The sequence below is a fragment of the Perca flavescens genome, chromosome 17, assembly GCF_004354835.1.
Source record: "Perca flavescens isolate YP-PL-M2 chromosome 17, PFLA_1.0, whole genome shotgun sequence".
In the NCBI taxonomy this organism is placed as follows: domain Eukaryota; kingdom Metazoa; phylum Chordata; class Actinopteri; order Perciformes; family Percidae; genus Perca; species Perca flavescens.
In genome coordinates, this window is record NC_041347.1 from 33,957,176 (window position 1) to 33,980,917 (window position 23,742).

General features: G+C 41.2%; 2 protein-coding genes across 2 annotated transcripts in view; one reads left to right on the plus strand and one right to left on the minus strand.

Annotated features, from left to right (window-relative positions):
• Positions 1-23,742, plus strand: part of LOC114571635 (nuclear factor 7, brain-like) — a 430,007-nt gene that overhangs the window by 333,292 nt on the left and 72,973 nt on the right. The gene's annotated exons all lie outside the window — the stretch shown is intronic.
• Positions 816-23,730, minus strand: LOC114571805 (cation-transporting ATPase 13A2). Its single transcript, XM_028602997.1, has 29 exons — positions 23,727-23,730; positions 23,404-23,469; positions 21,828-21,898; positions 21,541-21,708; positions 21,085-21,143; positions 19,020-19,086; positions 18,862-18,941; positions 17,983-18,060; positions 17,825-17,894; positions 17,562-17,696; positions 17,398-17,464; positions 16,415-16,546; positions 15,242-15,403; positions 13,941-14,047; positions 13,462-13,650; positions 13,155-13,361; positions 9,479-9,589; positions 8,702-8,858; positions 8,429-8,540; positions 8,210-8,334; positions 7,946-8,100; positions 7,690-7,770; positions 6,988-7,067; positions 6,036-6,188; positions 5,751-5,847; positions 5,249-5,472; positions 4,892-5,043; positions 1,873-2,042; positions 816-1,007 (listed from the first exon to the last, which is right to left on the minus strand). The coding sequence occupies exons 1-29, from the start codon at positions 23,728-23,730 to the stop codon at positions 816-818; spliced, it is 3,471 nt and encodes a 1,156-aa protein (XP_028458798.1).

Below are 23,742 nucleotides of genomic sequence, written 5' to 3' on the forward strand. Positions count from 1 at the left end.
TATGGTGCAGGTAGATTATTTTCTGAAATATATTGACTATTATAACTTTATTTTTCTCAAAATATCACGACTCCTCCAAAACTCAGATAACACAGATATATTTTGAATGTGCACAAAGTTTTGGACAGGAGCAGAAATCTTGCTCAAACAAATCTGAAATATTACAGTCCAGGGCTTTATTAATTAATTAAAATGAATTAATTTATCATTGACGTGAATAATTGTCATATGCATATTTAAGGAGGTTACTTCCTCAACAAAAGATGCAAAAGAAAAGGGAAGAGTAAATGATGCCTCTATGCTACATGTGTGCTGACTCAGATAGAATTAGAAAAGCTGATCTACAGGAGAATAAATAGATGAAAACAATACAGAATGCCTGAGAGCCTTACTTCCATATATTCCATTATGTTTTTATATTTGTATTATAATCTATGTTTACCTTTTACATAAAGATTTCCAGCATCAATTTATTCAGAAAAAAGTATAAATAGGTGCATACAAATTCACCAGAATGCAGGAAATGAAGAGTTTAATGCTCAAAATGTTCTGTGGGAGGGCCCCCATACCCCCCCCACATCATAAGTCACCATGCGGAAATTGAATAAATACTTTATATTTGGTTGAATTGTCATTGCCATGTGTCAAATCTTTTGTTGTGTAAATCTGAGCAATTATTAATAATATTAATGAAACACTCCTATTCCTTTGCATCCTTATGTATTCTATTATCTCAAACAGCCTGAAAAATAGTGCATTTAGCTGACGTAATTGGGAAAAAAATCTCCACCGGGGGAGCATGCCCCCAGACCCCCCTAGGTTTGGGCAAAGCCCCAAATGTTTATATCGTCTGGCTCCGCCCCTGTCCCTGGTGACAGGGTTTGATTAAGGGGCGGCCATGAGGGGGACTCAGACAGACGGATGTTCAGACGTTTATACTGTTTCTTGGATTCACGCCTCCCACGCAGTGCCCGGAGACAGTTCAGGAAACCCAAATCTATCAGCACCTGGGGGAAAACAAGAGCCTTTAGGAATATACCAAGCTTAAAAGCTTGTCCATTTGGAGTATTTATCTATTAATGATGAAAACGACAAAAAAACATTCCATCCAACTGTCCCAGTAAGCCATGGCAGTGAGCCAACGCTAAATGAAATGCTTTGCTAGCTGACATTCCTGTCTTTCTAGAATAGAATATAGCCTGCTGTCACCCAGTATTGTGTATGCTGGTTATTAAAGTTATACTGTACTTGGCAGAAAAATTGAGGATTCAGATACACATAATTGTACGAGCTCCGAGATGACTGTCGTCCTACGTGAAAGTTGGTGCTTATCAAGTCAACAATAACAACGACAGCTTCAGCAGTAAGTGGAGGTGGGGAAAGTGTAAGGAGTTTTGAACTCCAACATAAGTCAGCTATTAAAGCCCAAAGTCTTTGTTAGGGTCAAACTTTTGAGGGGTGTGTTGCACGCTTGTACATACTGTTTACAGTATATAAGTATTTTGAATATACTGAGCATGAAAAAGTTACAAAGGACATTTTTCTACCTTTTCACCCATTAAAACATGTCACCATTGATGTCAATAGTAACTGACATGAACTCAAGATGAACTGAGGCACTTTTTTCTTCATGAAGGAGAATATTACAGACTTTTTATAGTTATTTTTCTGGCCTTTTAGAGGGTCTTCAAAGGTAGATTTTGGTTGGGGTATAAGTGTAATGTTAAGCATCATGGAGAACCCCAACATCAGTTATATCCACAGACTGGCATGCGTCTCATCTGGTTAATGTTGGAGCCAATGATTGAAACAGCAATGTTTCATTAACAATTGTCTGAAGAGGGAATATCAAAGTTTAATGTCATCACTCACCTCCACAAAAAAACAAATGAGGAAGTTAAGAGCAGCCAGAGCGACGAGCAGCATTTTGAATTTCATATCAAAGAAGTCGTACAGTATAAGAATTTTAAGGACAGGCCCAGGATTCAACACCAGCCAGGTCGTCACAGCAAAGAGGATCAATAGTACACAGAGGAAACTCCCTGGAAAGATAAGCGGAAAAAACACACCTGAGTTTAGGGTCATAAATCTTAAATTAATTTCACTCGTGATATTATTGTAGGAGCCCATTAGGTGTCACCTTTGTGCTGTGGTGGAGGAGCACAAAACCGCAACACCAAGCCATGCTGGCTAGTTGTTATACAATACAGGCCAAAAGTTTGGACCCACCTTCTCATTCAATGCGTTTCCTTTTTATTTTCATGACTATTTACATTGTAGATTCTCACTGAAGGCATCAAAACTATGAATGAACACATATGGAATTATGTACTTAACAAAAAAGTGTGAAATAACTGAAAACATGTCTTATATTTTAGATTCTTCAAAGTAGCCACCCTTTGCTTTTTTTGATAACTCTGCAAACCCTTGGTGTTCTCTCAATGAGCTTCATGAGGTAGTCACCTGAAATGGTTTTACCTTCACAGGTGTGCTTTGTCAGGGTTCATTAGTGGAATTATTTCCCTTATTAATAAAAAAGCAAAGGGTGGCTACTTTGAAGAATCTAAAATATAAGACATGTTTTCAGTTATTTCACACTTTTTTGTTAAGTACATAATTCCATATGTGTTTATTCATAGTTTTGATGCCTTCAGTGAGAATCTACAATGTAAATAGTCATGAAAATAAAAAGGAAACACATTGAATGAGAAGGTGTGTCCAAACTTTTGACCTGTACTGTATATGTGAAATGTTTGCTTGTATGAAGATTTCTGGACCGTTATGGATTCTTTTATGTAACAACCAGAAAACCGTTTTCAGTAAGAAAAAAATAAATCCCATCAAAGGCAATGAGCAGAAGTGGGAGAGTTATTACTCCACTGTGCTACGGCGGCTGCAGCCCCCAGTGGCTTTAACGTTTAGGCTTAGTTGCTAAAGTTATATTTAACTAGAAAGGCCATGCCCAGGTCTAGAAAGGAAACTTCGGAGGGAACCAGCTACTAGATGGTTCGATTAGTCTTTCGCCCCTATACCCAGGTCGGACGACCGATTTGCACATCAGGACCGCTACGGGCCTCCACCAGAGTTTCCTCTGGCTTCGCCCTGCCCAGGCATAGTTCACCATCTTTACTTGTTAAAAAAGTAATGTGTTCATTGGCCCCTGATTTGGATCCGCTCCAAAATGCAATGGGTTCTTCCTTGGCCTGTGCTACACCCTTCCACCAAGTCTTTCCATAATACTGCTGATCCAAAAAAAAACGAAAATATAACCTCCTCGGCAGAAGTAATAAAGCTGAAAACAATGAAAAGCCATGCAATTTGTCATCATGAGCAGAGGTGTCAAGTAACGAAGTACAAATACTTCGTTACCTTACTTAAGTAGAAATTTTGGGTATCTATACTTTACTGGAGTAATTATTTTACAGCATACTTTTTACTTCCACTCCTTACATTTTCACGGAATTATCTGTACTTTCTACTCCTTACATTTTAAAAATAGCCTCGTTACTCATATTTCAGTTCGGCTTGTTTTCATTCCGGCTCGTCATCGTTCAAAAAAACACACAAAACCCCCTATCCAGATAAATCGCTCCATCCGGAGAGAGTGAATGTGATTGTGGTTGGATGAGAAGTATAAACATAGTCATTCCGACACCCTATTGGTTTGTACGCGATCCATCAAACCTGCACAGACCCGGTGCTTTAACGACCGTTATCTACCGGACCGAATAGCAACGCGGATTTCGGTGCCTTATTTAGGAGCCACTTAGATGCCTGCGCTTCTCTCTGATGCTCCGAAAACGGACGTTAGAGGGAACTGAAACATCGCCGCACGGGACGCTAGTTAACACTACAGTTGGCAGCAGCTAACGTTAGCCTACGGTTAGCTAGCAGCGGGAGTAAACACGGTTAAAACGGACAGCTAAACGGTGTAAAGTGTGTCTGTATTTCACTGGAGAGGATTGTAACACCAGACTGTAGCTGCCGTTGTCTGAAAAACACAGAAGAGATGTGTCACCTTTTTCAGCCCTTCTGAGTTTGCAGGTATGATTTTAATATAACATTATTATAGTCATATGATTTTGTACTAACGTTTTGGGGTTAAGCTGTTGTCCTTAATTTAATTGAATTGAAAAAACTTTATTAATCCCGATAGGGAAACTGGTTGTGGCATTGTTCCCCCTTACATCAGGGGTCTTGAACGTTTTTTAAGCCAAGGACCCCTTAACTTAAAGTGAGATGTAGCAGGGACCCCCTACTACATATTGTATGAAATTAAGTTGCATATTAAACGGGCCTACAATAACTGTTAGGGCAACCTAAAGCCTTCTTACATACCCTTTTTTCATAAGCTATTAAAATATTAATTGTTGGCATGATTTTATAAATCATATTTTAATGTTACATACTGTATGTGGCACAGTGAATCTAGGATTAACTGTATCTGTGGGCTGATATCTTAGTGACTACCTTACCTATAGGCCAGTAAGCCTATCATCAGTGGGAATTTATGTTTGCTAATAATATGTTGGAATTATGTTAAGGCATTTTAATTTTAAAAGACTCAAAGATAATAAAAAGACTCAAAAATTTACAAAAATTTGGAGGCCCCCCTGCAATGACTCTGAGGACCCCCTGTTGAAGATCTCTGCCTTACATTACTTTTACTTTTATACTTTAAGTAGTTTTGAAACCAGTACTTTTACACTTTTACTTAAGTAAAAAGCTTGAGTTGATACTTCAACTTCTACAAAAGTCTTTTCAAACCCTAGTATCTATACTTCTACTTGAGTAATGAATGTGAATACTTTTGACACCTCTGATCATGAGTCTGTATGCACCACCCTTTCATGCCCCAAATCGTCATCCTTGTACATTTTTGATGACTCACGATTGTAGTATAAGGGTTTCTTGTGAGGGTATCCCTTGGTGACCACCACAGCCATGATGATGTACTGGAAACCTGACAAGGCAAACACACTGGTGTCCTCCATGTTTGGCAGATTGTCTTCGCCAATACTTGTTGAATTGATTGGAACGTACCTAAAAAATAATAATAATAATAATAATAATAATAATAATACAGGGATGAACAGTGTATCAAAGTGCATGGGATGGTTTATCCTTTTCTAAATCTGAGATATTGGATGTTGTTCAGTGAATGTAAAAACAAATTTAACATCTTTTTTTAGGAAATTCTGAATTGAAATATACAGTAAGTTCTTTGCATGCGTGTCTTTTTACTGACCAGTCCTGTGAAGTGGTGACGAAGAGCGCAGCCAGCTGGCCCAGAACAATCACGCAGGTGTGGATGAAGAGGCTGCCAAGCACAGGCAGGGACAGCAGACTGGCTGAGGGTCTGGAGGGGTCCAGCTTGTCACTGGGGCCCCCTCTCCCCATCACAATGGCCAGTATTGTCACCAGACACAAGTCAGAAAAAAAGAACTGCCCGTCGGACAACGTCGTCCTCACCTGGACACACATCAAGAAGTCACGTTTCATTGCAAGTCCTGCAAGCAATGCTTTGGTGATCGGTATGGTGTGCGATACAGTGTCAGTGTGACATGTTGACAGCTGATAGAGATGCAAACAAATGTCTTTGGATGAAATTACATGAAATTGTTATGCTTACAATTTGTTTCAGCTTTTAAATTTTTTAATAAGAATTGACTTGACAGAAATACAAACGAATGGCAGCAATATGATAAACTTTTGAAAGTGAGAGTGTAATGAGCTCCACTGGTACTCACTGTGTAGAGGATGAGGACAGCACAGAACTGAATGAGGCTGTAACTGGCCATGTATCTAAAGAGACTGAAGGTGGTGACCAGAGAACACCGGCCCTCTCTGTACAGACAAGGAGAAAGTTAATATTTTAATGAGTTAGTTTTTTTTATTTTAATGAGATATTTAATGAGTTAATATTTTTTTCTGCTGCAGGTACGCTACCAAGAAAATTACTGGTTTGGTTTGTTTTCAAAGACGTCATCCATATTTACCCCGCTATTCTAACTCAGTGCTTCCTACTTCCTCACCTGATGAGCAGCGGCACACAGCTGATGTTTTCAGTCTTGGAAGTGAAAGGTGACGCAACTGAAGCCTCGGCTTCAGACAGAGAAACCCCGACATCAGCAGCTCTCAGGGCCCCGCAGTCGTTGGCCCCGTCCCCACACATGCCCACCTTGTAGCTGTGGTAGAGAGTATTATTTAAAGTGCTCATATTATACTCATTTTCAGGTTCATAATTGTATTTAGAAGTTGTACCAGAATAGGTTTATGTGGTTTAATTTTCAGAAAACACCTTATATTTGTTGTACTGCACATTACTGCAGCTCCTCTTTTCACCCTGTGTGTTGAGCTCTCTGTGTTAGCTACAGAGTGAGACATCTCACTTCTATTCCATCTTTGTTGGGAGTCACACATGCTCAGTAAGTAGTGCTAGCTAGTCAGTTGCAGAGCACGAGGGCGAGCCATGCTAGCAGCTAGGCGAGCATTATAACGTGTGTTCCAAAGTCTGTCTCTGAAGTAAAGGCTGGACTACTATAGAGAAGTTTGGAGCAGTTTGTGAACAGTGTTTTCTCTGGAAGATGACAAGTCCCTTTGAGGTGGACATTGGTCTTTTTCACTTTGTAAACCTATAACATGCACAAAAAGATATATATAACACAATAAAGGAAAGGGGAAAAGCCAAAAAGCACAATATGAGCACTTTAAGTCAAGTAGTAGCCCATTGTTTAATTATACAAATTATTAAAATGACAAATACTAACTTGTGATTATGTATCATGCAACTAAGGGAAGCCCTTAACTTCAGATGCAACATTTAATGTGGATTCCACAAACAGATGATAGACTGCTATACATAGCTATATAGAGTGTCAGTATCCCTTAGTACTTTATAGGCCTTTCCACTCTGATGAGAATAAAATAAAGTTAGTATCAGTTATGCATAACTGAAAACTTGAGCCCTTTTATGTCTGAACTTACTTAAGTTTCTGCAACTCCTTCACTAGCTGGGTTTTCTGGTCAGGAGCCATGCGTGCAAATACTGTGGCTCGCAGCAAAACCTACAAAGACAGCATGTCAAGAAAAGTTGACAAACAATTAATCCCATCTTAATTTTATAATCAACATCTTTGTTATTTAAGAATGTAAATGTTGCTTGAAATACAGGCTGACAGTATAATGCCTCAGTTTAAACCAAATTATAATTTTGTTAAAAGGTACTCTAAGCGATGTCACATGTTTTTTAGGCTACAACTTTTTTTGTCAAATACAGTAAACATCTCCTCACTATCTGCTAGCTGCCTGTCCCCTGAACACACTGTAAAAAAACATGGTCTCTGTAGACAGCCTAGGGTCCACACACACCAACAAAAACAAAGTGGTCCAACCGGGACCATGCAAACATACACAAACTGTGTTCCAGTGTTCAGCCAATAACGGACAAGAAGGATTTTGGGGGGGTGAAGCACAGAACGGAGGGGATGGGAGGAGGAGGAGGGAGGAGCGAGCTAGTCTTCATTTTGTTTGAAAATACTCTGAAACGTCACCCAACATGGCTTAGAGCACCTTTAAATCATTGTCCCTGTCACTACTCCCCTGGTTGTTGTACGCATGTGTCATTTGATTGGCAGATTAGGGGAATATAGTAGAATATTCCTGCTGGGATTACATAGCATACATTACCTTTGGCAAATACTCAGGGAAGTGATCACAGAGGGCAGCAATGCATCGCTGTGTCAATGTTTTCCATTGACACAGCGATGGCTGTGTATTAACACCAGATTGTTTTGCAGCGCACATAGAAAATAGAGAGCTAGGTGACCGTGAGGATATATTTGCTGAATTTGGCAAAAAGTGTTTTGGATCAGCATCTCTTACTGCACCTTTAACCAGACTGACGAGCAGTCAGTGTACTGCAGTGTGTTTGAGCAGGACGGACCTGAGTGATGACGTCCCCTTGGTCTTCCAGGCTGAACCTCAGGGTGGGTATGGACTGGGCAGTGGGGGGGGTTGCATTGACGAATATCACCTTGTCATCAAACCCTACCATCCCACAGCTTTTTGCTACATTGACTGCTGTTAAAATGTTGTCCCCTATGTAAAGAAAGACAAAACGGGATTTGATGATGATGTTGATGGCATTTAAGATGCCTGCAATAATAATGCCTTCATGATAATAAAAAAAGTGCAAAATATATCTCACCAGTGACCATGACACTGCGACGGTGTGCCACTTTCAGCATGTTAATAACCTGGGCACTCTCTGGCTTCACCAGATTCTTCATCATCATCAAGCCCAGGAACTGCATGTCTTTCTCTACCTCCGCTCTGTGGAAAGACAAACTGTTGCATTTACAACACGCTTCAGGTGTAGAGAAATTCATTTTTAAGGAGCTTTGGAGCCACAGATAAGGGTTCTCACCGTTTAATGGTGCTTAAGTCAGTGTTCCTGTGTACTGGTTTATAAGCGAGTGCAAGAACTCGGAGACCTTCACTGGAGAAACTGTGCAGTTTGCTGGAGAACTCCCCCGGCACTGTTAACATAAAGCATCCTGTTTAGTATAAATGTAATGTAAAAGAGTAGACGCAATGCAAAATACATTTCAATCCAAATCACTTAAAAGATATCCTGCACCATAGTTGAATATTAACACATGGTATAGTATTACTAAATTATTAATATTAGGTTACTGACCAGTTTCTGCTCGGCAGAGGCTAGCCACCATTTCTGGGGATCCTTTCATGAATGCGAGAGCTGAGCGTGTGCCGCGGGCCACCGTCACCACACTCATCCTCTGCAGTGCCGAGGAGAAGGCAAACCGCTGAACAATGGCCACCGCCTCGCTTGTGGACTGACAGTCAAATGAAAGAGAAGAATATCAGTTATGCATAACTGAAAACTCTAGACCGATATTGACTAAGAAGTGGAAGGGACTTAGTGCTGATGTACCAACTTTTCTTCACCTAATTTGAATTTAAGTAATGGAAAGATCAATAGCTGTAAAACAGCAGTTAGGGGGATTTGAGAGTAGTCTCGCTTTGGCAGACCTTCCTGCACAGCGCTGTGGAGGAGGGTCTGGCTAGTCCACACAGCATTCCAGCATGGGAGAAAAATGTGCTCTGGTTTATTGGCATTTCTTTAAACCAATCACAATCGTCTTGGTGGCACTAAGCACTGGACGGAGCCCCGGTGCCGCTGCAAAATAGCCTCTGGAAGGAACTTGTTTTGGTGGATTGGACAGATAGTCTAGCTAGCTGTCTGGATTTACCCTGCAGAGATCTGAGGAGCAGTTAACCATAGTCCTCACAAATCAACTGGATTTTAAAATTATAACACAAAGAAAGCGTAAGGTAACAGACATCTGGCCGAAAAGAGCGAAATATGGCGGAATTTCAGGCGGCACTGGAGCAATCCCGGAAGGGGAACGTCGTGGATATAGACTTCTATGTGAGTGATGGTAGGGACACTCACAGCTCCTTGAGCTTGAGGCTGTTGAGTAGGCGGACTCAAAACAGCCAAAACCCTGTTGCCTCCAAACTCTGCATCCACCACATTTCCATCTCGCTCTGGCTCCTGGAGTGTCTGGGAAAATATACACAAAGATACTGATTTAGATTAATATTATAAAAGAAGTTCACAGTGAGATGATATGTTATGCGTGGGAGAATGGATCTGCAGTCGCTTGAGGCACTTTAAAACAAAAAGTGGTTCTTGCAATGTCCCTGGTGTGCAAACAATGTTTTTTTAATAAAAATATTTGCAATATCTGTTCACACTGACAAATGGCCAAAATGGAAGTCATGTTTTACAATTGTGTACCTCATACAAACAGAATAATTTTAATATTGGCATGTACTGTATTTACAAATTATTTTAACTAACTTCAAGTCAAGCTTGGGGCCTGGTATCCTCCTAAATCAAACCAAATTTAGGTTTTTAGTTTTGTTATACTGTGGTGATGTAATTGATTTACATGCATCTTCATCACTTTTGAAAAAACTGGATGCCTTGCTGTTTGTAACTGGTGCAAGCTTCTGTATACATCATTAATGAAATGGCTCAATGGACTTCACTTTGTTTAAAAAGAGGAAAAACCCATTTGTTAATTTTTTATTGCAAAAGCTTTACTGGTTAAATTACCGCAGTACATATCCAGCTTACTGACATATTACTCCAATAGCTTTAACACTAGATCATCAGAGAGAGTTCTTCTCATGGTCCCAACCATCCAAAAAGAGCTGGGTTCATTTGCCTTTTCCTTTCACGCAGGGCATACCGGACTTGGAATCTTTACCCTCTCTTAAAAGCTTTACGAACATTGTTGTTGCTTTTAACAGGTGCAAGTATTGTCATTACTTCGAAGTCCTCATGGGGGCGACAGAAACTATGCACGATAGCTTTAATGGTGCACTATGAGTTCCTGCATGGTCATTCCTGTTGATGTTCCAAGTAACTGTCAAACAAAACAGAGCAAGCTCGCCCCTCCCCCCCATGTTTCTTTAACTCTCATGACTAACTCACTAATGGCCTTTTTAAGCTTCTGCGTAGAAGCAAGGGGATACCCCCGCGGACCCCTCCGCGTCTACGCCGGACCCTACGGCGTAGCCTGACGTGCACCTCTCGAAAAATGTAACTGGCTTGGTAGCATTGTGTTTCCCCCGACTTGTTTCCTGGTTCTCCTTCTCCGTAAACAACATGAAATCAAGGAGAGGGTTAACTTCTCCTGCTCCAGATTTCCCACCGTGGTCAGAAAACTCAGGAGAGACTCTTTGGTTCTCTCACTAGGACTCTAGAGCAGGGGCGGACTGGGACAAAGGTTCAGCCCTGGCACTGTAGCCACACCAGCCCACATCACCACGCCCATGTGCATTCACTAATTACATTTGTGTACAGATGGTGAAATAATATAAGCAGTACCTTATGTAACAGATTTTTAAACATGTAATGTAAGTAACTGGCAAACAATGCAAACTCATTTTTAAAGAGCATACGTTTAGAACAAATGTACACATCTTGCCTGTTTATGCCGTTTGTATACTGTCATTCTCTACAGTATGTTGTTCTTTGTTGTCACTGTCTGTTTGATTGTCCATGTTTTTTTGTTGTACATAATGTCTGTCTGGTTCTCCATCTTTTCATCTGTTTTAACTCTCTAATTCTTCAATTTAAATATGTTTTTATGGCTGTGATTTTACTTCAGGGTTTTTCCTTGCTCAGAATAGCATGAACAGGGCTTTATGGTAACTTTTTCTCCCCAAGGAGCACGTTTTGCTCCCAAGTTGAAAATTGTAGGATTGACTTACATAGGCTACTGCTTTTGCTGTTAAATTGTACAATAACACAATCACGTTATGGAAACAAAATGTTGTGAAGTATAATCTACATTCTATTGATGAAAAATCATCAGTTCAATATAGCCTACAGTGTAAAGGACCACCACAGTTTATGCATACATGTGAACCGCAGATTAATTGCAGAGTTTAACCTCCATAGTGTAAAACTAAACACTACATGAATGAGGCACAGCAGAGAGTCGGAGCAGAACGACGCTGCTTGTTGAGGGTTTTCATGTGTACGCCTACACTTCACATCAGGCGTTAAAACCAACTGTACCAAAACACCGAATTAGAAAACTATTTAACGCGACAACGAGACGTTTTTAACCTCAAGTTTTTAGTCTCAATTTAATACTGATGCCGTCAGAAGTCGGAGCTCCCGTCAATTTGAGTAACCTCTGATTGGGTCGGTCGGCCCATCACGGGACCAGGCCGGCCATTGCCGACTGGCCAAATGCTTTACTCTTATTATTATTATTATTATTATTATTATATCATTATAACCATAGTGAAATGGTGCAAGCGATAAAAACCCGTCCTATGCGCTGTCGGCCTGTAAAGACAATTTATTTGTATATTAAAAAAATATATATGACCGGCCCACATTTAAAAAATGGTCCGGCCCCTCTGGCATTTGCCAGAATTGCCAGATGGTCGATATTGACTAAGAAGTGGAAGGGACTTAGTGCTGATGTACCAACTTTTCTTCACCTAATTTGAATTTAAGTAATGGAAAGATCAATAGCTGTAAAACAGCAGTTAGGGGGATTTGACGTAAAAGCTCTGCTGATCAGTCAATATGAGAGTAGTCTCGCTTTGGCAGACCTTCCTGCACAGCGCTGTGGAGGAGGGTCTGGCTAGTCCACACAGCATTCCAGCATGGGAGAAAAATGTGCTCTGGTTTATTGGCATTTCTTTAAACCAATCACAATCGTCTTGGTGGCACTAAGCACTGGACGGAGCCCCGGTGCCGCTGCAAAATAGCCTCTGGAAGGAACTTGTTTTGGTGGATTGGACAGATAGTCTAGCTAGCTGTCTGGATTTACCCTGCAGAGATCTGAGGAGCAGTTAACCATAGTCCTCACAGATCCACCGGATTTTAAAATTATAACACAAAGAAAGCGTAAGGTAACAGACATCCGGCCGAAAAGAACGAAATATGGCGGCAAAAGAAAGAACAGTCCAAACCATCAGCTGAAAACAGAAAATGTGTAGAGAGAAAAAAAATCTTTGCTTTTATGATGCACTCCTCAGAGAGCAAATGATTGTTCCAGAAGTTGTTCCTTTTGATTTGAGATGATGGTCATTGAGGTTTATAGAGTCTTTGCAAGTGGAATTGCCAGATGGTCAATCCGCCCCTGCTCTAGAGTCTGTACTCGCTCCAAAGCTAACTGCCGTCACCAAAGCACAAGTATAAACATCAGGCCACTTACGTAGGCTCAGGCGAAAGCTCTGCGTGGAGCCTGGGCAGAACCATAATCCAGCCTGTACTGTCACTAACCCCCCACCCCCTCCCCCATCCATCTTGTCGGTGATTGGCTGGAATGTTTGTTGTATTTAGGTGCACAGCCTAGTGTTTGTTTGACGTTTATGACCCCCGTGTTGTCTCCCGAGACCGGGTTTTTTCACAGTGTATTCAGGGGGCAGGCAGCTAGCGGATCAAAGAGAGATGCCTACAATTTGAGACAAAAATTAAATAGCACTGAAACCATGCAGGAACTCATAGCGCACCTTTAAATGACAAAAGGGTTTTTACCCGGTTATAGTCAAGTACCTCTTGAATTAAATAAAATAACTTTATAGTGTCATACCCAACCAGTGGACTCGACCATCTTGAGCTCCAGAGGGTCTCCGAGGGGCTGTCCTTGCAACAGCGTCACAGTGTGACAGCAGGCCAGGCCTGAGAGCATGGGGCCTGGGGGCAGGAGTCTAGGATCTGGCACCAGCTCCGAGAAACCAGCATGTCCCCCCTCCATCACCCCCCACACATCCATACCGTCCTCCGTAAGAGTCCCTGTCTGGAGAAACAAAAGTACTCTGATGAAAGGCAACATCAACATGTGGCCACAGCTGCTCTCCACATACACAGTAGACTTTAGCTAATGGATTACCCCTCACCTTGTCAAAGCAGAACACTGAGACCTTTCCACAGATGTTGATGCGTGGTGGACTGGTGCAGAAGATGCCCTGGCTCTTCAGCCTGTGTTGGGCATATACAGTGCCAGTGGTGATGGCTGCAGATAGGGCAGGAGGCACTGCGATGGTCACCACATCCAGGCTCATAAGCACCAACTCCAGCCAGGTCGCCTGGATACACACCCAGAACAAGTCAGTGATATCACGCTCTTTATTGTTTTATTGACAGGCCAGAAAAGAAAGACAGGCCAGATCTGAAAGGACCACAAAGCTTAAATGTCTTTGAAAATTGTGGCAGAAAAATACTGTTAAGAGTTTATTAATGTTCAATTATAATTTAATTATAGGTTAAAACAAAAAGGCTTGAAATACATAACCCTGAGTAACTCAGTTGTAGATACAGATAATATTAACTTCTTCATACACTCTTGAAAGAAAATTAAAATACTGTTAAAGTTTACCAAAAATACCAAGGATGATTTAATTAACAGAATCTTGTTAAAACGGAAAAAGGTTGGATGAGGATACAAAATGGAGCTGACCAGGTTACCTTTGGCTGTGAAAAACCCTGAGGATGAGATATAAGCAGGAGAACTGCCATGACTTGGAGAGCAAACATAAGATCTCAAAGTGCTCCAGTGGCATTTCCTTCTTAACAAATTTCTGTGTACAGTGTTACTCACACAAAGTATTGTGTGTATCCTTGAAGCCTAAATAAACGCATCAACTTACATTCAGTGGAATGGTGTGACACCATTGGCAGGACTGTGTATTGCGTATCCTGTGGTCATGTTTGCATAAGTGCATCCTTATGTGTGAGACAGACAACATGGGTCCCTGCTCATAGGAGAACTGCTTCATAGCACGGCTAGAGGTCCAGAACTCCACAGGTTACCTTTAACTCTTAACTGACATCTCGCTTAAATGTTACAGACTCACATCCTCTGGGCTAGATTTATCAAGTCTAATTGGGCGCAAAGACGGACGTAACCGATGCAGGATATTTACTAACAGGGACACTTGGGTAAAATCTCAGATTGTCCTCCACATGAGCGAGAAGAGACAAGTTGCGCTTTCAATATGCTATGTTCGTGGGAGGCTCGTGGGGAAAGTGGGAGTTCCACCCAAAAAGGTGGGAGGATAAGCACAAAGGGCACCTAATTATATATATATATATATATATATATATATATATATATATATATATATATATATATATTATATATTCATATTCCGTGGTATTTACAAAGGGAAATTCTCCGCCTCTTAAAGCAGGTCTAAACCAGCCGCAGTCGAGTTTCCTCGTAGACCTTTATGTGCTGGTGAAATGGCAACAGTAATCTGAGCAAGACGAAGACATAGGCGAGGCTGAAAATATGTTTTAACACAAGAATCACACTTTGTCAGTGAACACAACATCATTTAGTGTTACAGATCGAGCAGCCGTGCAGTATTAGAGTTACTGGAAGAAATCAAAGATGACATTGAATCTCCGACTCATCATTTCAAACAGTCCTAGCATCAGCAGTGGGAATATCTCAGTCTGCACTCAGCCGTATCATAGCACAAGTACCGCTTCGCTACAGCGCAATCTACGGTATAGTGGGCGGAGAAAGACACTGATTGGCTGATGGGTGTCAGGGTTAATAATTACTACGCAAAATGTGGAAGCATAGCGTGCGCTATTACCGAACTCACATAAACAGACGCAGCGCAAACTGTGCTAGTGTTAGTAAATCAGGCCCTCAGTGTCTCTACTCACCGGTGCTTGTGACCACAGCAACAGCACCGCTGCCTCCCGGCCCTCCCCCTTTGGCCTGAATGAGCTGGGTACCACAGAATAGGGTGTGTCTGCGCTCAGTCTCTGAGCTGTACCTCCCCTCCCCAGCTAGCAGTGGCGTCTTTAGCACTGGGACACTTTCACCTGGACACAGGAAGGATGAGAACAGGTGAACACAGTGGCACCTCACAGGAAGATGTAGAACAAGCTGGAGGCACAGACTGTGAAAAGAGTTGGCATCACGTACTTAATGAATGCCATTTGCAAAGGCTTTTATCTTGATGCTGAAATGGTTTTAAGGAACAGAAACTGGATTTTTCTAGCCAGAAATTATATTGAATTGCAATTTGGTTTCACTTTAGTTTTTGCTGAGTGGTATGGAACCAGTTAAAATTTTCCAAATTATGCTCATTTTTAGGTCCATCCATGTATTGTGGGTTTCTAATAGAACAAGTTTACATGCTTTAATGTTCAAAAAACGCATTATTTTTCTCAGGCTCTGTTTTAGGGCCTGTCTCTTTAAGACCCCCTCCCAAAAAGGCCCATTCTGCTCTGATTGGGTGTTCCACTATGAGGGTCTGCACCGTAATAGCTGTTTGGATTCACAATTAAGGTGGAAAATAAGTTTTGTGTTGTGTAGATTTTAAAACATATGGTATCAAAACGGGCATCAAAACTGAGGTATCGAAATTGGCAATGCCCAGCCCTATATATATATATGACTTCACAACCGTAAGAAAGTCCTGATGGCTCATTTAAAGGCACAGTTTCCGAATACGGGCTGTGTGCATTTCTCTGTGGATTGAGCGTTTTGATACTTACCTACTTATAGTATTTATATAGCACCTCAAACCTGCTTTCTAATCAAAAAAGACACGGGAATCTAACGTTTTACAATACCATATTCACTGAGGGGCTGGAAATCAAAGGCCTGAACCCTCACCACCACAAGGTCATGTGCCAGTTAATCCCTTTGATGAACTAGCACCAATGTGCAGTCATCTTGAAAATCACTTTTGATGGCCAATTTGTGACTCTAATTAGCCTCAAGGTTTTGAAATGTAACATAACCCCAGCTTTTTAAAATAAATCCTATATAAAAAGTGAAAAATCGTTACGCTCTGCCTTGTATTGTGGTTGAGGTTTGTTGGTCACCTGTGAGCATGCTCTCGTTGACCAGACACTCCCCAGCCAGCAGGGCTGCATCACAGGGCAGCAGCAGACCTTCCTGAGGGATGATTAGACAGTCGCCGGGGGCCAGCTCCTCCGAGCTAACAAGCTCCTCCACTGAGAAAACACACAACCAGGAATAAATGTCCTTGTAGAGTGTTCTGGGTTTAATGCAGAATAACTTGACTTAAAAAAGGAAAAATGTTCTTTCAAAACATTCATAAAAGGCTTCACGGTTATTTGCTTACAGTGGCAGTGGGAACTGGGGACAGCCATACTATATTTTTCCGAGCCCTGTAAGCTGGTTTAGCTAGTTAAAGGCTTGCTACCGTGATGCTGATGTCTGCCCATAGAATGGTGAATTTTGAAGAAACTAACTCCTCCCAACCTCAACATGGAGAATAGGCTATTACACGTGTGGTATGGATCTTTAATGATTCTCCTAGCCTTTTTTTCTTGCAGCTCCCGGTGTAAATATCCTTTAGATAGGGTGGGGCACTGCCTACTATATGTTCAGCCAAACAAAACCCTCTCTGCAGGGCTCACAGTCCTGTTCGGTGCCATTTCCATACCAGTCAGTGATGTTCCCCGTAGAAGACACTATCAATGGTGCAGAAATAGAAATTCCTCAGTATTTTAGGGGATCTGTGATTTGGTGACTGTGGAGGCCATTTGAGTACAAAGAACTCATTGTCACGTTCAAGGAACTAGTTTGAGAGGATTTGAGCTTTGTGACATGGCGCATTATCTTGCTGGAAATAGCCATTACAAGATGGTTAGACTGTGGTCAAAGCAGGATGGTTAGCAACAGTACTCGGGTGAACAAAATAAATCCTAAAATATATATATATACGTATATATATATATATACGTATATATATATATACCGCATAACAAATCCACATAGATCATTTTCTGAAACTACAAGAAATTCACATTAGGAGAAGAATAGATTTGCAAAAACCCACCTCCTGAGTTTCTTCGTATTGTGACATTTGTGACCAACCGGGCCATGTTGTGAAGAGTTACGCTTTGCTGTGGAGTACGGTCAAATAAGGTTTATATTTACCATCCATTACCTGAGCTAAGCACATAGATTTTAATCAGAATGAATATCCCACTACAGGCTCACCTTGCGGGTCTCATAAAGTGAGAGACCGATGGATAAAATGGAGATAATGAATATACAAATGGCGTAATAATAGTAATTTTCGAAAATCCACAGGGTGATGCTGAACAATTGGAACACATAGAATGGGTTGAGGACCTAAAGTGGACAGATCAAAAGAGAGACAGAAGGAAGGAGCAAATTCAAGTTGATACTTCACCTGGATTTGGAACAAAATATCACTTCAAACATTCCAAACCATCATTAATTCATTATTTCCATCTCACCTCCTCAAACAGCAGTTTCACGTAAGACTTCACCTGCACATCAATAAGGTTCGGCCCATACATGCGTCTCCTGAAAGAATTCACGTGATGAATTACTCAGCAGTGCCCTTTGAGATTAAAGAGTCTGTTTATTTCCCCATGCATGCTTCCTCTCCTACCTGAGGCTTTGCTCCAGGTGACTCAGGCCCGTTTGGAAGCCATACAAGTCATTGCAGGTCCAGTCCTCATTGAGGACACTACAAATAAAGATGGAAGGTTTCAACATTATAGTTAATAAAAAGGAAATATTTTACTTTGTGCTGTCAGTTAAACGCGTTATTAACGGCGTTAACGCAAACCCATTTTCACGGTGTCAATTTCTTTATCGTGAGATTAACATTCTTTTTGGCCTAGCAAACTTTGTAATTTTTTTTCACATGCTGTTGCAACAACTATTAACGTTAGAAAAACTACAACTACCACACCGGATCTAGCTAGACCGGAAACAAAACAACAGGCACTCCGCACACACTGGTTCGGGCTGGCAAGCCGGCCAAAGAGTAGCTAGCAGGCTAACGCTACGTTTTGAGTGAATGGCGAGCGCGAGACGCCGAAATGGATGCCAATACAATTCTGAATGGAAAGTTTATTTATAAAAAGTTGCCAAATGGTTCCATTGACGAGACCAAAGTGATGTGTGTGTTTTTGTTGTTGTGAACTGAGCTATCATCGCAGCACATCCAGTCTGGAATACCACCTGATGGCCGAGCACACAGCCGATAAAAAAATAATGGGACAAAAAGAAATCAAGGGGACATTTAGAATAGATATAAATGTGTGATTAATTGCGAGTTAACTATAACATTAACGCGATTAATCACGATTAAATACTTTAATCGTTTGACAGCACTAATTTTACTTTCTAGCTGTTTATTGAGAAAATAACTGAGAACAATAAGAAAGTAGTAGTGCTTAAAAACAGTCTTGATACAAATATACAGGATGAATCTAGCTGCTCAGTACTCAGTGCTATGTTCCTCTTTTTCCTGTTTTAGTACCTGACACGACAGAAAGCCCCTTTCCTGCCCAGCCAGATGTAGCGCAGTCCATTAAACAGGTAGTAGCGCAGCAGCGTTTTCTGTAAAATAATAATGGTCACTTTCAGTCTGGTAAAAGAAGATCACTTAGCACATCATTCTGCCGACTTCTTCCTTACCTCCTCATTGTACAGCTGAACTGTATCTCTCCATTCAATTTCCTCCAGCTCTGCCACCATTTCCAAACTGAAAGGGACAAAGCAAGTAGGTCAGGGGTCTCAAACTCACTTTACCTGGGGGAGGCTGGAGGCAGGGTCTGGCTGAGGCTGGGCCGCATCAGGTTTTCCACAAGAAAAGCTTTGTTAAAAAAATTCCAATCTTCTCAAATCTCTTTATTTTTATTATTTATATTCTGTTATCCCGCCGCCTACGCATCACTTTGATTTTTTTTGTCAGAGAGAGAGACCTCATATTAGTGCCATTGATGTGTGTGTATAAATGTATATATACGTTTTTTTTTTAAATAAACCGTTAAATAGCACTTTCTGGAGAGTTTTGTGCAAAGAAATGGAGAAATTGAGTCTTACATGATATGTGCAAAACTGCAAGGTTAAGAGCCTATAGTCTGCATTGTTGTAGTATTAGCAGGTATTAGGGTATTTAGCATTTACATTACTGTTAATCAGTCATCACGTGATTACACATTATATTATTACGTTATGTAGTTGACCCGCGGTGGTGAATTGTCTGCAGTTCTGGGAGGGTTGTTGCCGTGTTCTGAGAGAGCCCCAGCCCAATTTAACCCCTGGTTATATACATTTATACACATATATATACATATAATGTCCCGCTGGGCAGCAACTTAAAATAAGTGAAGTGTTGTGAAGGCAGCGCGCTGGGACGAAGGTCTGCATGTGCCCAATAGAAACGAGGCAGCCAGCGGGCACGGAAGAAACCACTCCATGACAACGCTGCTGTAACTTTCCCTCACTGAGGAATGTTTCTCTGCTTGCATCAAGCCCGGCCGATGTCCCGCCACCAGCTGGCTGTCCCGTCACACTGAAGCTTCTGACAACATCGGAGAAAATGTGCAGTTGGCCATCAACGTTTGTAAAACTGCCCATATTCAAACTCTACACAGTTTATTTATCGCATAAAAAAGTCTCAATAGTGAATTTAGTGGTGGAATAGCAGATGAAAATTGTAAAAAGTTTCCAGTTGTTTGCTGCTGCTAATACGGCAAATTCCCGATCTAGATAGCCCATAGAATCGATTGCTTTTTTATAATAGCGCGGACACGCACCGCGCGTTGAGATTGTGTGTGTGTGTGTGTGTGTGTGTGTGTGTGTGTGTGTGTGTGTGTGTGTGTGTGTGTGTGTGTGTGTGTGTGTGTGTGTGTGTGTGTTAGTGTGTGTTAGTGTGTGTGTGTGTGTGTGTTGTGTGTGTGTGTGTGTGTGTGTGTGTGTGTGTGTGTGTGTGCGTCCTCGAGATCTGACCACACACAAACACACGTAGAGCTACCCACACCCATGTTTCTACTGTTGCTTAATTAAATATAACAGCAAAAGAGAGAAGTTGTCAGAGTCGTGTTTTAAACAGACACACCTGGGGCGAAGTTGGGAACCAGAATCTGCTTTAAATCCAGTCCTAATCTAGTCCTCACTAACACGGGCCCAGTTATAGTAACTACATGAAAACTTCACTGTTGTTGCATGACATGTGGTTTGTGTTTAGCCTCCATCATCATTTTCTATCATGTGAAACCAGAGCCAGCCTAGTGGTGAATCCAGACAGATGCTTAACAGTGTGCTCCTCAGCAGTCTGCTCCCCCTGCTGTTCATAAGGAGCCTCTGCACCCCTTTGGTTTCAGACCCTCCCCCCAGCCTTTGGGCCACGCCTCCTCATTTACATTGACATGTGTCAAGTCCAAATGAAAAGGCAATGTTAAATGGAAATTGAAATTCAAAAGCCAAATGAAAATTAAAATCCAATGTTAAATTGAAATTCGCTCTGTTTTCCCTTTGGACTTTCAATGTCTCTTTGGACTTTCAATTTGAATTATGAATAAATATTTCCTCCATACAAACTATCATCCCACGGGCCTCAATTGGCCCATTTGAGTTTGAGACCACTGAAGTAGGTAGAGGCTGCATACAGTTTTTTTTTTACTTTTATCAGTTTTTTTCAGATATGTGTTGATAAGCTAAATGTGATGCTGTGAGAGGATAGAGACATTTAGCTGACCTGCTGCAATCCATCTCCTCCGTGAGGACCTCCACCACATGCTGCTGGCCAAAACTGTCCTGAAGGAAAGACGACACCGATACATGTGTGATTGCTGGGAACTAGGCACTTGACCAACCAAGATATACAGTGAATCAGAGCACAACACATAATACTGCCACAGACATGGTCCTCTCTACCATCTTACACTAACATTCATGCTTGGTGATCAGAATGTCATGAGACAGAACCGATAAATATAGCTAGTTGTATGTTAATGTGGAAAAGACTAAAAGCATTTCGGATGTGAACCTTTTTAATTAACATTTCAGTGCAGGAGGTTTTATTAAAAGAACCTAGAAGGATAATGTGAGACAAAGTAAAATGCAGGTCAGATGAAATTCTTGCAATGCAAAGACAAAATGCCAGGTGTCAAGTTGGTTTTAAATCTAAGTAGGAATTAAGTCATTTCATCACTGTTATTAGCAGAATATCTGCCAAAGCCAGAGGGCAGGAGCAGCAGCGGGCCAGGACAGCAAGCTTTGGGCGCCAGTGAAACACAATCAGAAGAACACCCAAGGACAGCACGGCAGCCAGACGACACAACCACAACTGCCAGCGCACCCACTTATACCCCTGAACATCCTGTTGGGGCAAAGAAGTCAGACAGTCCATTCAGATTCAAACAAAGGTTCATTTCCATACAGCTGGTATATCTGCACCCATTTTACATGATAAACCGCCACTGTGGTTAAAAGTGATACCTGAAACCAGTGTGACAGAAAATTTTCAAAACCACTGATTTCTCTGTATCCATTACAGTTTTTTCCGGTTGCTAAACGACAGGGGGAACAACTGGAGTCACGTGTGCAAAACTCTAACTCCAGTCTGCTCTACCTACAGACACCTGAGCTAAACAGCAGCTGCAAAACAGGCTCAGGGTGGCCAAACACTATGTACAATCCTCACTGAGATAACACACACACACACACACTGAGATAACACACACACACACACACACACACACTGAGATAACACACACACACACACACTGAGATAACACACACACACACACACTGAGATAACACACACACACACACACTGTCACCCAGAACACACTGAGGGTAAAAACACTAGCATCAAACACCAATACAGAAAATACAAACTTTTTCATCTTTACAGTTTGAACAATTTGAGTGACTTGACACTACTCAATAGTTTATTTAAGGAAAAGATATAGATTGTATAATATACCAATTTTTACATAAGGTAAAAAAGAAGGAATGAACATCAGCAGTTTTCTTCAATAAAGTATTTAGTCTCTAGTAATTTATGGAATTACTGGGTAAAAACACTAAAGGTCCATACGTAACAGTACCAGAGAATAGTGTGACTAATCCTGCCTCTCTCCAGCATCATGTGGCAAGTTTTCTTCATCACATTGGATGTCTTCATCATCTCTAAATACTAATGAATGTGGTGTTTCTATTGCTTTCACCTCCATTACTTTCTGATAAACAGTAAGAACACAGTTTTACTATAGTAAAGATATAGTGTTTTTATACATAACCTCAGACATCTTACCTGGACATGTTGGTATCTTTGATCTTTTACCTGTTTCTCTCAAACGGTACAGTGTATAATTGTTTCATTCTTATTTGGTGTTTGTATATAAAAAAAGTCTTTCTGATCTTTCTCTGTATAAATACCATATATGTTCACTAACTAGTCTATAATAAGACACCTGCTTAGGCTTTCAGCTAAAACTGCAATCAGCAGTGTTTGATAGGCACCAGACTGAGATCTATTCTGTGTTGAATGTGTGGTTAACAGTGTTGACAGCAGTGTGTTAGCATCTGAACAAAGTGCTGTAAATCTACAGTGTTGTGCAGGTTGAGGTTAAAGTCCTGGGATAAGTGTGGAGAGTTTAGAAAACTGTGTTCAAGCGATGAGAAACCAACTAGAGTCTGGTCCACATGAACTGCTGCTGTGCAGACTGGAGTCAGAGTTTTGCACACGTGACTTGTGTCGTTTTGGCAATTGGAAAAAACTGTAAACAGAGCAAGAGTATAGAGACCATGCACATCTCTAAGTTCTACATCCACAGGTGTCATTGTACATTTTCACAACACATTCAAGCAAGCTAAGCACACTAGCTCTTTCACCCGTCTTATCTGTCAACAAAGACTGCAACTTCACTTATATTTGCTGTATTTTCCCCATTGTTTTCCTCTTTTATTTTATTTTCTTTACCATATCTAAGTCTTGGATGCAAACATAATTTGCAACACGTATGGCCATTGTTGGTATAGCAGTAAAAAAAAATGTGGAGGCTCTTACCATGTGAGTGTCCGGACTGAGCAGGAGTGGGTGACGGAAGTCCGCTCTGCAGCTCCACCACAATACCTACAGAACAGGTACGCACTGTTAACACAACTATCCTCTCACAACATTTGAACTAAGCACACAACACACACCCTCAAACTCAATACTAACAAAACACCCTCTATCGAGTCCATGGCAAATTGCAATAGGAGGATACAATACAAATACAGTCAAACTTTAGGAATATATGTGAAATTGTGGGAGGTTACTATAACCTGTAAACACAGGTACAGTAAGTAGTTAGTTTAACCTGATGCTCGCTTCCTCATCTATCTAACCCATTTTTGGCAAACC

What these genes read in the sequence shown, in the direction of transcription:
- LOC114571805 (XM_028602997.1), bottom strand. An exon ending in CCTCTGCCGAGCAGAAACTG is followed by an intron (nt 8,541 to 8,701) that starts GTCAGTAACCTA and finishes TTATGTTAACAG; the next exon opens with TGCCGGGGGAGTTCTCCAGC. An exon ending in GTCACCACTTCACAGGACTG is followed by an intron (nt 5,044 to 5,248) that starts GTCAGTAAAAAG and finishes ATTATTTTTTAG; the next exon opens with GTACGTTCCAATCAATTCAA.